Source organism: Phoca vitulina, unplaced genomic scaffold (genome assembly GCF_004348235.1).
Source record: "Phoca vitulina isolate PV1807 unplaced genomic scaffold, GSC_HSeal_1.0 scaffold5, whole genome shotgun sequence".
NCBI classification, from domain to species: Eukaryota; Metazoa; Chordata; class Mammalia; order Carnivora; family Phocidae; genus Phoca; species Phoca vitulina.
Window position 1 is genome coordinate 4292591 of NW_022589708.1, and position 14626 is coordinate 4307216.

At 42.7% G+C, this 14626-nt stretch overlaps 1 protein-coding gene across 1 annotated transcript in view; it reads right to left on the bottom strand.

The window, feature by feature from the left end:
* Nucleotides 1-3461: 3461 nt before the first annotated feature.
* Nucleotides 3462-14626, bottom strand: part of TNFSF13B (TNF superfamily member 13b) — a 32217-nt gene continuing 21052 nt past the window's right edge. The window contains exons 4-6 of the mRNA XM_032402632.1: nucleotides 7571-7683; nucleotides 7336-7486; nucleotides 3462-4357 (exon numbers count right to left, since the gene is read on the bottom strand). Of these exons, the coding sequence (XP_032258523.1) occupies nucleotides 4245-4357; nucleotides 7336-7486; nucleotides 7571-7683 (377 nt within the window). The 3' untranslated portion in view covers nucleotides 3462-4244. The remainder of the gene's footprint in view (nucleotides 4358-7335; nucleotides 7487-7570; nucleotides 7684-14626) is intronic.

The following is a 14626-nucleotide window of genomic DNA, read 5'->3' on the forward strand; positions in this document are numbered from 1 at the left end:
TCCAGAGGCACAGCCCTAGAGATGTGCCCTTACTTAGCATCCTGTACTCCTTCTCCAAGAGCTTCAAGCAGGACCACTCCCTAATTTCCAGGGCCCAGTGCAAAACAAAAATGCAGGACCCCTTGCTCAAAAATTATTACAAATCTCAAGATGGGGCAGCAGAGGATTAAACCAAGATTAGGAGCCTGCGGAGTGGCCAAGAAGCAGCTCCATCTTCAAGGGCTGCTTTCCAGTGTGTGTGTGTGTGTGTGTGTGTGTGCGCATTTGTGAAAAAAATTGCTAGTTTTATATAGAGGGAAAAAGTGAGACACAGAAATTGTTCTGTTGCATATGAGGTGTATCACTGTTTTTGTATTGTAGTTCTCCTTTGTTTATTCCTCTAAAATGACAAGTTAAGTAACCATTGGGTGGTCTCAATGGACAGTTCAATATCCAAAGCATCGTTATCAACCATTTCTGGATCAGATGCAGCTCCCCTCTCCTCCCTGAAAGCCCATTAGTTCCCATCCTTGTGATTAGTTTTAAAAACAGTGTGATACTGCAGCAGGACATTAAAAAAAAAAAAGATTAAACAACAAGAAAAGAACAATTGCCCCACACTTTCCACATGCATGAAATTACATGAGCAGAGAAGGTAGGCTATCTTCTAAATAAATCGTTCTAAGTATTGGTAAGGATCATACCAGCATAGGATTGTAAAAATAAATCTATATAAGCAAGAAATCCATACTGGTGCTACATTATTAATATACGTATATGATTTTATTTGATTGTCTTTATTTTTAAGTGATCTTAAACATAATTTCATTGCATCATTTTTAAAACAACACAAGACTTAGTTGACTTGAAGAAGGACGGTGGTGAAGGTGAGGACCTCAAACCAAGCCTGAAAGTTGGTCTGGCCACAGTTGAGCAGGGACGACGGCCCCGCTGTGTGGCATCGCTGACCCCGCACGGGCCCCTCACTCCCGTGCATCACCCACGGAAGACGAGGAACCCCAAAGGATATCAGCAAGACCAGGATCTTGGGCCACTCCCTTTTAACCATGATTAGTTTGTAAAAGTTAATCCAATGTATACAAAGTTACAGAACTGATTTGTGAAAGTGATTACAGATAATCAGCAGTGGAGTGTATTTGATAATCGCCGGCATCCTCGTGGGGGGCCAGACCGATGACAGGTGGACAGAGAGTCACGTGGGGTCTGCAGCCCAGCGCTCGCCCACGTGGCCGCAGTGGGCGGACAGGAACTAGCCCAGTGGGTTGTCGCCTCCAGTAGCCTGGATCTGTGCGATTTTCCGCGGTTTATCATTCAGAGATCTTCCTGGCAGTACTTGCTAAAGTTGAACCCAGGCACAGCCTGTCACGACAGTTCGACTTTTAGGTATCAATGCCACAGAAATGTGTACATAGGTCTTCCCAGATACTTTCAGAGAATGTTCATAGAAAGTTTAAATGCCCTGTTTTCATGTAATGGGCCTAGATTTTGATATTAGCAACCGAGTCAAAAACCGTAAAGCCACCGGGAGCCAAGCGAACGGAGCAGCTGCCCGCGTCGGAGCGGGGCTCACGGGTTACAGCCTCTCTCCCGGGACAGGCAAGCCCGATTCGTAGCTCAAGTTACAAGGGGATCCACGAAGATCTTCTAACGATACACTGCGCCCCCCGTAACCAACCAGGCTGGGAAGACCCCCTCTCCGCACAGGGCTGAGAAGGAGCGCCCATCTCTCCAGGGGCCCGGTGGGGCTGCCTGTCACTTGGCCGGGGGGCTTGCTGGCTCGTCCATCCGTCCCGCACAGGTGAGCAAGTCAACACCCTCAGTACTTAGTTATCAGCACCCTTCCTGAGTTTGCATGTAAGACAAGCGCCTCGGGTCTGGGCCCCTACACTTAACCTTAGAAACGATCTGTTATAGGAAATCCCACTATAACATCATTTCTCCTAAAGCAAATTGGGAGAAAGCTAGGGAAAGGGATGCTGGACCACCGGTGCTCCCGTGGAGACCCCCACCCCACCACCACGGGGTTACCTCCTCTTCGCGCGTTTCCTCATTGCTAAATAAACTCCTCCTGAACCAATCTGACTTCTCTCACAGTTTCACACTCGAGGAAGACGGGATTCACATTTTAACGCTGGTTTAAACTCAAAGCAAAATAAACGTTAGGAATACTTTATGTGGCGGAATGCATCATCTGCTGATGAACTGTGCTAAGTCATGGAAGAGGAACCGGAGGCAGCTGCAGGCCACAGGGGCTTGGCGTGCAGGCCTGCCGATCTGGAGCACGATCTTCTCGGCCCATATGCTCTAAGAATTCCTTGCTTTGTATCTGTCTCTATAGTGTTGACGTGAACAAATTCTTTTCGAAACATGTAAGATATTCACAATCGCAAATGCTTTGTTTCCTACCCTAACACATATTACTTTATAATGTTTTATGAGTATGCACTGAATTCTTATTTACTTATTTTTAAAGATGTATTTATTTTATAGAGAGGGAGAGAGAGCGTGCCTGTGGGGGGGGGGCAGAGGGAGAGAAAGAGAGTCTCAAGCAGACTCCCCACTGAGCACAGAGCTAGACGCGGGGCTCGATCTCATGACCCCGAGATCATGACCTGAGCCGAAACCGAGTCCGAGGATCAACAGGTTATACCACCCAGGCGCCCCCGCACTGAATCCTTAAAATGGCATTTAGGTACGTGGAGAGAAACCAAAATATGAGTGGTGTTAACCAAACTCAATCAAAAGGCCAGGCAAAAGGCACAAAGTTTTTTTATTTGGTGATTCAAGTTAGCAGCAACACTAGGACTATGACTCACCTCCTAGATCAGGACTCCTGCTCGGCCTATACTTTTTAATTATAATTTTCTAAAACACAGTAAGTTGCAAAATATATTTGATTTTAACCAGAAAGCCAAAATTGTGGTCATCAGAGCTTTAAACAAAGTTTAATCTTAGACACAAAATACAAATCATCTCTTGTTTTGTTTTGAAAAGCATATTCTTAAACACATTTCAATGTGGACTGGAGAAAATGAGTGTAGACCAGGGTCTATTTTTTCCACCTACTGTTTAAACTAGAGAAGGAAACTGTTTAATAAAGTAAACTCTTTAAACCGATGACATTTACAAAAAAGACAAGCAGAACAAGGGAGATTGATGTCCTAAAGACGCATTTGTGAATACGATTCTCTATTAGATGGAAAGGAGGGTGGTGTCTCTGGCATATCCTCAGCCAGGTAACAAGCACAAGGCACCAAACACCCTTCAGGATGCCAGGAACTTTAATGAAACCTCAACTTCTGTAAAGCTAATAACATGAGTATGTTTTAAAGGCTGGGATAATAGCAGCAGTTTAAAACAGAAGACTAGGAAATAAAGGGCAAATAGATTCATTATAAATGTATTCATTAACTTCTAGTGGAGATTTTATTTTTACATAAGAACAATTAGAGCTATTTTTTCACTTCATGCTCATATGCGTAAGAATCGGAATTACCCCCCGGTTAAGTTTCTAAAGTGACTGAAATTAGCTAGAAAAAAATACATGTTAGGGATAGACACACGAGAGAGTGACTTCCCTCCTGTGAAAAATATCTGGTGGTCCATCAGGTGATATAATATTACAGATAAAAACTGCAGACTTGAAGTAAACCAGAAGAATTTAAATAGTACCTGTATTTTAAGTCCAACTGCTTAATATATTTCAATGTAAGCTTTTAATTACTTTTTCATATGTCAAATGCAAGATTTCTATAATTTTTTTTTGTTTTACTTTCCACAATGCTAACTGCAAAAGGAGAGGGGCATACTTAACATAAAGAGAAAGGTTGGATCCTGAGATTCCCCAAGAATGTCCTCATGTCCGACAGACACGGACACTTAGTTCCGCAGTCGATAATGGAATGCCTTTTTGGAAGAAATGATTTTTGTCCCCTTGCAACCTGTGCTCTATCCAGGTCAAGAAGCCATGACTTAAGTCGTTCAACATGGCATTACAGTGAGAAGCCTACTTCTAGCTTTCCCTAAACGGGCCCTAGTTCTTGTAATTCACATGACACCCTTTGGCTGTGGTTGTCTGTTAAATTTCCTGTTTTGGTCTAGTATCAGCAAATCAAAACAAGTAGCTCCCAGAAAAGGCTATGGTAACTACTGTTTTTCTTCCTTTTGGTATTTCCAGTTAAGTATCTTCTCCTTAGAGGTACAGAGAAAGGAAGGAACATAGCCACAAACAAGGTGTAAGTAGGTCACAGAAGCTTCAATGCACCAAAAAACGTGCCGTCCCCATCTCGTGATATTTTAGCATCCTCACGTGGTATTGCAAGCTGGATCTCATCTCCTTCTTCCAGCTTTGCGATGCCTGGAAAACAATGATTTACAGGGGCTTTAAGTGGTTGTACAATATGGGAGGCAGGGTCGGGGGGTGCATTAAATAAAACGATGTTATTTTGGAAAAATGTTAACATAGGCATTCACACTTCAAGTGACTCCAGCGGACTTCTAGTCCAGTTACTATTCTACCAGCCTAAAAACAAAACAAAACAAAAAGCTAAAGCAAATGAGCAGAAAGATTTACAACAGATATAAATGTATTTATCACCTACTGTCTATAAAATGGAGACTCTGAACAGAAACCAATGTCTTATTTGAAGAAAAAAAGTTAAGTAAATCATAGCACATCCCTCGTTGGGGTATTGTCTGGTTAAAAGTGGTTTTGCTTCATTTTATTAACAAAATGGTTTATAATAGTGTTTAAAATGTTAAATAAAAATACAAAATAGAAATACAAAAAAATAAGGATGTTAAATAAAATAAAAAATAGAAATACAAAAAATAAGGATGTTAAATAAAAATACAAAATAGAAATACAAAAAGTACACACACACTATGCAGTATGTATTTACCACATAGACGCTGCATAAATACACACTTAAATGTGCATTTAAAATGTGTATATTACTAAGAATAAAAAACAAAACACCACATATTAGCAAAGCCCATCGGTTAACATAGTTTTTCTCTGGAGTCCAGACCATGGGGTTAGGAGTCATTTGGATTATTTTTTATAGCCTTCTATATTTCCATGTGTCCTTAAATGACCATATTTGTCCTCGTAATCAAAAGCAATAAAATACTTAGCTTCTCAAAACTGACCAATAAATCTTTATGTGCCTAATTTACAATGATGTGTTCTGTGATTCAGGAACACAGAATACAATTCAGGAACTACACTTGGTACATCAGTAGGGACCCCATTTTCAAAGACAAACATGAAGGGAAAGAAAGGACAATCAGGGGAGAAGAAGCAAAGAAACTAACAAAATAACATTGAAGTTGTTAATACTTTCAACCAACAATTTAAAAAGTAGTTGCATTTTTGTGAAGATGCCGTGAAAATGTATTTACACGACTATATTATGTATGTTAACATCCATCATCAAGCCCAAAGCACCCAGATCTCCTCAGGCAACAGCCAGTCAGTCTTTATTTATCGAAACTTACGATGTACCAGACACCTTTCTAGACACGCACAGGGCTGTGATCAGAATGACAAAAGATTCTGTCTCCAGGGATCTTGTTTTTTTTGTAATGGACTAAGACAGACAACAAACAAAAGAACAGTTTCAGGTATCGTGAAGGGTAATGTGCACACGTTTTAGGATTAGCAAAGCATTTGATGACTACATGAAAAAATATAGACTGGAATTTACTTGTTGAATAAATCAGTTGTTATCATAAAGAATGAAGAGAATCTAATATTTTGACAAAGGTTAGCGATCACGGAGCATTAAGTAATACTAACTCTCAAAATAAGGTCAGTGTGAACCGACGATTTTCAAGTAGGTTCTGTTTGAAACTCTTAACACTGAGTTTTTGGCTATTTCAATTCTTCCAGATTACAGCAACCAGCTGTAACCTCTACAACAGACACTCGATTTGTTAGTGAAATAGTGAGTAAGGTCCAGCTTTGTGTAAGGGCGGTGCTTGGTGTTATGCTGGGCTCCTCAAACGGACCATTTGCATTTTCTTCCAGGTTATTATGTACGGGAGCACTGCATGCTCTGATGTACTAATAGGTAGCTTTTAATGGTTTTAAGCAGATTGGCGCTAGAAGAGATGAGAATCGCAAACCTGGAATGTCCTGGAGAACGCTTCTCACACCTAACAGTGAGCTACGGCACTGAGACACAGATTTCAGGTCTAGTGAATTAGTCTTAAAAGGCGAGGCCCCTGGGAAGTGTGGCCGAGAGCGTGAGCACGGAGGGGCAGTGACCAGCGCGGCCCTGCAAGTACCGCTGAGTCTGGACTCAGTGCAGACGGGGCGGCCGCGCCGTTCTGTGGGTTTTCTGCAACGCCAGGACACTGGCTATTGCTGGGCGCAGGGGAACATCTCTTTATGAAAATGAGGGAGTTTCAATTCAACACACTTCCTCATTATCCCTTACAGCTGTTTATGGCCGCGGGTCCACAGTGACAATCGTCTCCGATTTTCCTTCCTTCCTGATTGAGTGATTGTGCACTTGGTAGCAAATGCCTTCGAAACTTAGGGTTTCAGAGGAGGCGGCCAGGCCCCATGCCTGGGTTTCAGGGAACTGTCTGGAACTGAAGACATTCCTCAGGGTTCTCAATGGATTTGTCAAAGTCACCAGAGAGGAATAAATGTGTTAGAGGCAAATATGGGTTTTTTTTCCCCCTAACAGCAGCTTTGATGAATTTACCCTCAAAATAAAATAAAGACCATGTTGGCAATTATAGCCCGAAGAGCTGAAGTGGACAAAGCCCTCCCTTTCTCTTTCTTTTCTCTCCGCATCTTCACTGACCCTGAGCCGAAGGAGCCTTGCTCCTGCTCGTTTCCATCTCAAAGTCAAATGTGCACCAGACGTCACCTGAAGGAGAGGGGAGGAAGCCTCTGGGCAACCTGACCGGACTCTCGATCCGGTCAAGGGCATGTCTTCAGCAGCACGTAAAACAAAAACACAAAGAAAAAAAGCTTTGGGGGCTCACACTCTGGGGTCAGACCGGTTGGTTTAATCCAAGTTCTGGAACTTGGAAGCTGTGCCATCGGGCACAAGGTGCACTACCTCTCTGTGTCTAGATGCCACCTCCCTTAAACAGGGGGATCATACGAAGGAGCCCAGGCCAGGTGAAGACAAGGATGCCTGGCACATGGCAATCACTCCTGTGTTCTTACACAGTATTATCTACCGAAGAACAATAAAACTGTTAGTAATGATTTTATCCGTTTCGACTCAAACGAACTAACTCATCCTTCCAGAGAATAAACACCACACAGTATATCGAGGAATGTCTTTCTATTTATACAGAACTGTTATTTACCAGCTGAATAACAGGAATTATTGGGTAGTGTTTCAGGCATATTTTGAATACATCGGAACAAAGTCACCAGACTCAATTCGTCCCCAAAGACGTGGACTTTCTTCCTCTGTATTAGGTGTCCCATAGCAAAGGTGTTATCGGTGTATAAAACCTGAGGGACAAACAAAGATGCTGGTCAGAAGGGAGCATGGCAGCGAGACCCGGGACAGAGGGAGCAGGTGGGTGGGGAACCTACCTGACCGTATATAAAGAAGTAACCAGTTTCTTTCACCAGTATTTTATTTTCCTTCTCCTCCAGGGCCCTTCCTCTTTTAAAGCTCAGCAGCCACGGAACGAACGTGTATGCTCCTGTGACACAGAGAGAAGGCTTGTGAGAAGAGCAGTTTTTCACCTCTGCTCAGAGGCTAAGCCCGAGTCTGAAACTTAGGGAATTTCATCTTTAAAAAAAAGAGGCAAAGGAGACCAGTCAGGACTCTCCACTGGTCTTTCAGCCGTGGTTCACACATGAGCCCCCGCGCCCCTCGGGAACCCGAGGACAAGCACGTCCTAAGAAATGTCTGTGTTTTCTTCCAGTCCTGTGTGCGTCTCAGCCATGTTCACAGAAGAGCTGGTCTGCATAGGACCAAATGGACCAAATGTCTCTGAATGACGGAGATTTTCTGGTTTTCCTTTGGTTCCTGGATAGGAGGGAGTTAGGATGGGAAGAGTTTAGCGCAGGGCATGGGGGAAGGCGGGGAAGGAGGGGAAGAAGCCCCCTCCCCAGAAGGCACCAGAAGAGCGCTTAGGGTCAGCAAGGGAGTGACCAAGACAATCTCTACTGGACAGGGTCAAGGAACTCGGCGGGACTCGTCTGTGACATTCAACTTGAAGTGGTTACTGGTCAGCACACAAATTCTCCTCCGTGACCCCTCAGATGCCCCTGGGGAGTGACGGGGGAGCCGCCGAGCGCACGAGCCCGAGGAAGGGGGCACAGAGCTGCTGGTGGTTACAGAAATGGGTGGGCAGGAGGGGACCCAGTCTCCGCGCTGAACACGTGCTCTGGGACAAACACCTGTGAGGAAGGTTATATACTCCTCTCCCGTGAATTCACAGCGTTAAATTCACTGGATTTCTCACCATCGTGTAAAAATACTGGAGTAAACTGTGAACCCTGAGGCTAGGTTAAGAATGCGGGGGTTATAAATAAAATGGCATAAACCGAGTGAAAAGAAGATTAGGGAAGTGGTAATACAAGGAGAGAATAGTGAAATGAAACTGTGGTCTAAAATAGTCTAAAAAATGTTCCCTTATAATTGGTAATGCTGGACCACACATGTCCCCAGGCTTCACCTTGGTCATAGCAAAAAGGGAAATAATAGAACTCAGAGTCCCAGGACAATATGCCAGAAGATCAGAGCAGAACAACTTGTCCTCGACTGAGTGTAAAGAGCAATTTCCCTGTGGATTTTTGCAAGGGGGTAGCACCGTAGGATGTGGTGGTTGGTGATGCTTTCAGACTCATAAATACAACTGCTGAGGGAACGTGCCTCCTTCAGCTAGCTCCCCCGAGGCAAACCCATCATAGCTGAACTTTTTCCTAATAGGATTGAGGGGAGAGTATAAGACAAGGACCCCATATTTTCAGGATACTTCAGAGAAGTAAAGAACCCGAGGACACTGTGAATCTGAATTCCGTCCCCTACATCAGTCCTCCAAGTCGGCAAGTCCACAGGTGGAGGGCGGGCAGCTGTGAGGGAGACCACGAAAGGAGCCACGGGTGCCTGTGGACAGAAGGCTCTCGTCCCTCTTCTTGTGCGCTCCCAGGATGCGCCTCTGTCTCCTACGGGGAGGGAGGCCCCCCAGGATTCGGCAGGCCTGATCACCTGGCTCTGCTGTTCCCAAGAAGGTCTGTGAGGAAACTGGGCTTGGATGAAAGCCCCCCGGGGCCACACTGCAAGGGGACAGTCCCTGGAGGAAAGGTCTCCCTCAGTGACAAGTCACAGAGGCAAGCTCATCATCCGTCGTTTGACATTTGTTTAAAGGAGATCATGTGCTCAAGGCACTTTTAAATGCAGAGTGACCAAAATATGAGGAAGAATGATTTATCGTGTTGTTATTACTGTAAAACACAACTGATGAGGAAAGAGGGCCGCTCCCGTGCTCGTGAGGACACCGGCCGGATGCTCTGACCCAGGCGGGCCTTTTCTCCCTTCCAAACAGCACACGTCTGAGATTCGGACCTCTCCGGGTCCAGGCACCCCCGAAGTCCGGTCCCCTGCTATTTCCCAGGGCCTGAAATGATGGCTGGCCGACGGCGGGCTGAACAGTCACTGAATTAACTACCTCAACTTTAAACATAAACAAATTCAAAGTGGGGGTGTCCTACGCAGTTGCCCACAAACATCCCATTGTGTTTCCAAAGCTTCGTATTATTTATTAATTTATTCTTAAAAGCATTTTATGAGCTGGTCGCTGGAACTGTGTGAGATGGAACATCATCACAGAGGTAGTATGTACTCGCAAGGTAAAGGAAAGCGCACGTTTCCAAAACTGCTTGCTTACATTCTGGCTGGAGATGTTTATTGACTAAACTTTTTTTTTCAATACCTTAAGTTGACTTCCTATTTCTTTACACCATACGTACACCTATAAAATTAGTGAGCTGGTTTTTACCAAATTTCACTGCTGCATTGTCAGAATAGAAAGAAGAACAAGTAGTTACTAGACATATATTCTTTTGTTCTCTTGACATTTTCTTTTGGCATTTTGTCCTATCTTGCTGGAAATATTCTTACTAGAGACAGCCCATGGTTACTGGTTTTTATGTACTGTCTGTATTTCTGCCCCCTGCACACACACGTCACACACACACACACGTGTACGTGCGTGCATGCGCCCATAAGTCACACTGCATGAGGCCAAATGCCAAGAACACAGCCCTGCACAGCATCTGTGCTCAGTGAGTATGTGCTGGGTGAATCTTAAATTGACGAAACAATACATTAAAAGCTAAAGTAATTATAAACTTAAGCATAAATATTGTAACATGTTTCTACATCTTAAAACTTAGATTTTTAGCACGCTAATTAGACTATGGATAAATGCTGACAAGAAAATATGCATGAAATGCCTATTCCATAGGATGCTTTTCTAAACTAGAACGCATCACCACCAATAAATATTTGAGAATTTGTAAGTAAACTCCAAGAGTATTACTGCTTATCTTTGTTAGTCCACAGCTAAAGCACAGATGTGCTGCGGTGTATAAAGCCTGAACTTCCCAGCTCCACTGAGCTGGAAATACTTGATGTATTTAAATGTTTCTGAAAACTTAAAATTAATGTATACAATATGTGAAATTAAATCAACAGAATGCCAGAACTAACATGCGAAAATAATTTACACATATACTTGAAAAGTGTCTGCTCTTAAAAAGAGTAGCTCTTTCCTGATCTGACTTATGTGAAAACATAAATTTTCTGTTGACAACATTTTATAGAAAAATCAGATATGATGAGCACTGGGTGTTATACGCAACTAATGAATCACTGAAAACTACATCAAAAACTAATGATGTAAATTGAATATAAATTTTAAAAAATTGAAAAAAAATAAAATGCCCAATTAAATCTTGAACCAAAAAAAAAGAAAGAAAAATCAGATATATTTCATTAATACTTGTTTTTTATTCTACTTTATGGATAGATTTCCTTGCAAACATTCATACTTCTGGTGTTACCTCCCTCGGTAACTGAAAACTCGCTACAGAGAGCAGCGGTCAATCATAGCTATCGTATTTGGTTGCTTCTCTTGATTTTTTAATCTTATCATCACACAGCTGCTGGAAATAGTTTTAGGGGATAAGATATTGATAATGCTTTTTTAAAAGGCAGATTATATCAACCAATTCAAGCCGCAGTAATTTCTTATATAAAACAAGTGCTGTTTGGCATGGAGATGCACAGTTATGACAGGTTTGATTCTGTCGTTGGGGCAGGGCAGGGGGGCCAGGAGGGAGCGCGGGCAGCCAGGCGGGGCCGTGGGGGCTGAGCCATACGAAGGGCCTTTGGAGGCCCCTGCTGGCCTGTGGGCAGTGCAGAGAAATGATTATTCTGCTTTAGAAATGTCACTCTGTGTCTACCAGACAAGAATGGGGGCCAAGGAAACCAGCCAAGAGGAGAGATATGATGGGGATCTGTAACAGGATGGTGAGATGGGCACGAAGGGCGATAGATTAATTCAGGTTACGTTCATGGGGAATAACTGATAGAGTTTGAGACTGATGTACTGAGTCAGAGGGACCAGTCAAGAATGACACCCCAAATTCTGCCTGAAACAACCGGGGACACAGTCATCACACTCACTGAAATAGGAGGAAATCTGGGGACAAGTCCTACAGTCCGGGCTGAGATTCCACCAAGGTGTAAAGAAAGAGGTGTTAAATAGAGGTATATATAGGCTTGGAGCTAAGTGGTTTGGGCTAAAGATCTACACTTAAACCATCAGCACATACATGCTAAGGGACAACATAGGAGTATTTAAGAACGCCAAAGGAATAAGAAGAAGGAAAAGAGAATAAGACTATATCAGAGGACTGAAGAACATCTATACTGCGGAGATACATTATGGAGTAATTTGCAAAGAAATTTAAAAAGGAGTGGCCAAAAGAGTAAGGAAATTATTAGAGAAATAACCCAAGGGCAGCATATGTTTCAAGAAGGGAGTTATCAAGTGTCAAATTCTATTGGGAGAGTAAAAGTAAATTTCATTATTGCCTGTACGAAATAATTAGATGGCAAGGCAGAAATAAACAAGAGACTTCTGCTATCAACACGATTGTGGAAATAACGTCTGTCCTTTTTTACCTCCTGTTCAGTCATGTGAAAGAAGCAGACAGATGCATGTTCTCCAGAGTAGCTGTACGGGCTGCCAGAAGTCCCTGGGATCGCACTGGGGCTGGGCGTGGGAAGCCAGGAAAACAGTGACAGGTCCTGACAGGGGCCAGCTTCACAAAGAGCCAGCAAAAATCAACTCCCTAATGGTGAAGAAGCCCTCATATGCACATAGAAATCTCCAACAAACTCACAGTCCAGGAAATGCCCATGTTGGCTAAAAGAACGTGGAAGACGAGGAGGAAAAAAATCACTGAAATGAAAATAAAAGTTTCAGAATGGGAAACAGGTTTTGCACAAAACAAAGTAAGGTGGAAAGAGTTTAGAATTTGAAAAAAAAAAATATATATATATATAGAGAGAGAACTATCGAATATATAGGACCTGTAAGACAGGTCAAGAATTACCAGCATACACGTCATTGGAACCCTGGTAGACAAAACCAGCAACAACAAAAAGTCAAGCAGAGCAACCACAGACGGGGAGGTGCACCCCGGGCCAGGGAAGTCGATTCCATATAGCTTCATTAGTTTTGTGTTGCTGCTGCAACAAATTACCACAAACTCAGTGGCTTAAAACAACACACATTTACTATCTCACGGTTCTAAACATCAGAAGTCTCACTGGGCAAAAATCAAGATGTTGGCAAGTCTGTGTTCTTTCTGGAAGCTGCCAAGCCCATCCCTTGCCTTTTTCTGGCTCCTACAGTCTGCCTGCTTTCCTTGGTTCCTGGCCTCCTCCATCTCCCAGGCACCAGTCTCATCATTCCCAACTTCACTTTCATCCTCACATCACCTCTCTGACTCTGACCCAACCAACTCACTCTGTAAGGATGCTTGTCATTACCCTGGGCTCACCCAGATCAGCCAGGGTAGTTGCCCCACATTTCTTAATCACATCTGCAAAGTGCCCTTTCCCATGTGACCTACAATACTCACAAGTCTCAGGGATGAGGCTGCAGACGTCTCTGGGAGCTGTTATGTTACTTACCACAGCAGTCAACCCTGAGATGCAGCGTAAAATAAATACTGACTTTTTAAGGTAAATAAACAATTCTTTATGTAATCAGGCAAGAAAGTCAAGCCACTCATAAGAAGAAAAATTTCTCTTACCTTAGTTCTCTTCAAAGTGCATTTAATGCCAAAGAAGAGTGGAGAAATTCCTACAACTCAAGTAAAGAAAGGGGAAATGGGATTTCGCATCTAGCCATCTGTCCTTAAAGTATAGAAACTACAAAGATAAAGTTTTATCAATGCAGAAACTTGGTGACCATTTTTCTCATGAGCCCATTTTGAATAAACTAGTCAAGAGTGAAATTCAGGAAATTAAGATGTGAATGAGGAAAGCACAGTAAAAGCACTTGCAATGGGTATTGAATATATTTATCTGTAAAACCAAGCAAGACAAAAGCACATAAAGAGAATGGTTTGAAAGAAAAGAAGGAAACAGTTTTATGTCATGACAATGTAGAAATTATAAAATTTATAAATACAGAGAAGTAGAGTAGGAAAAATATTGATAATGGCCCCATATGTAATACCTGGGGCTCCCAGGCTGTGTATTAAAGTTGATAGATAAGGAACAGAAACATAAATATTTTAATAGTACATACACAAACATTTAGAAATATAATATTAGCACCCAAAAAGTGTACGGTGGGGGACAAGAAGAATATAGAGACTTAAGAGGAATCATATTAATTTTATTCTAGCCTAGAGTGGTCAATAGATATTCCCTAAAGAGGTAATTATAGATGTCAGAGTGATGTCACGGAAAATGGCAAAGTAAAAAGCTTATAGAATAAGTTCCTCCACCAAAATAGCACTTAAGCTGGCAAAACTTACCAAATCAACATCTTTGAATATATGAAATCTAATAAAAAAACTTACAGCAACCAAGAGAGTACTTAATAAAAAAAGAAAAAGGCTGTTAAATTTCAGTAAGGAAGTATTGTATTTTTGCTTCCTCACTTACCATCCCCCATTCTCCAGCATGGCAGCAGCTATGGACATGATGGCCTGGGTTCTAGGTGGCGTCTTGCTGGTGCTGGTGGGTATAATACTTACTTTGTTCCCAAATCATTGTGGCTATGCATTTTGACCTGTCTGGAGATTTTTTTTTTTTCTCATTTAAAAAAAAATATTTATTTATTTATTTTAGAGAGCGAGAGCTGGGGAGGGGGGGAGGGAGTCTTAAGCAGACTCTGTGCTGAGTGCAGAGCCTGATGCGGGACTTGATCCCACGACCCTGAGGTCACAACCTGAGCGAAACTAAGAGTTGGATGCTTAACTGATTGTGCCCCCCAGGCGCTCCTGTCTGGAGATTTCTTTCAGATAGGAGCAGGTCCCCAGGCTGGTGTCAACCAAAAACTTTAAAGATGTACACTACCTGTAGCCTTCTGGAACAAGGGACAGCAGACT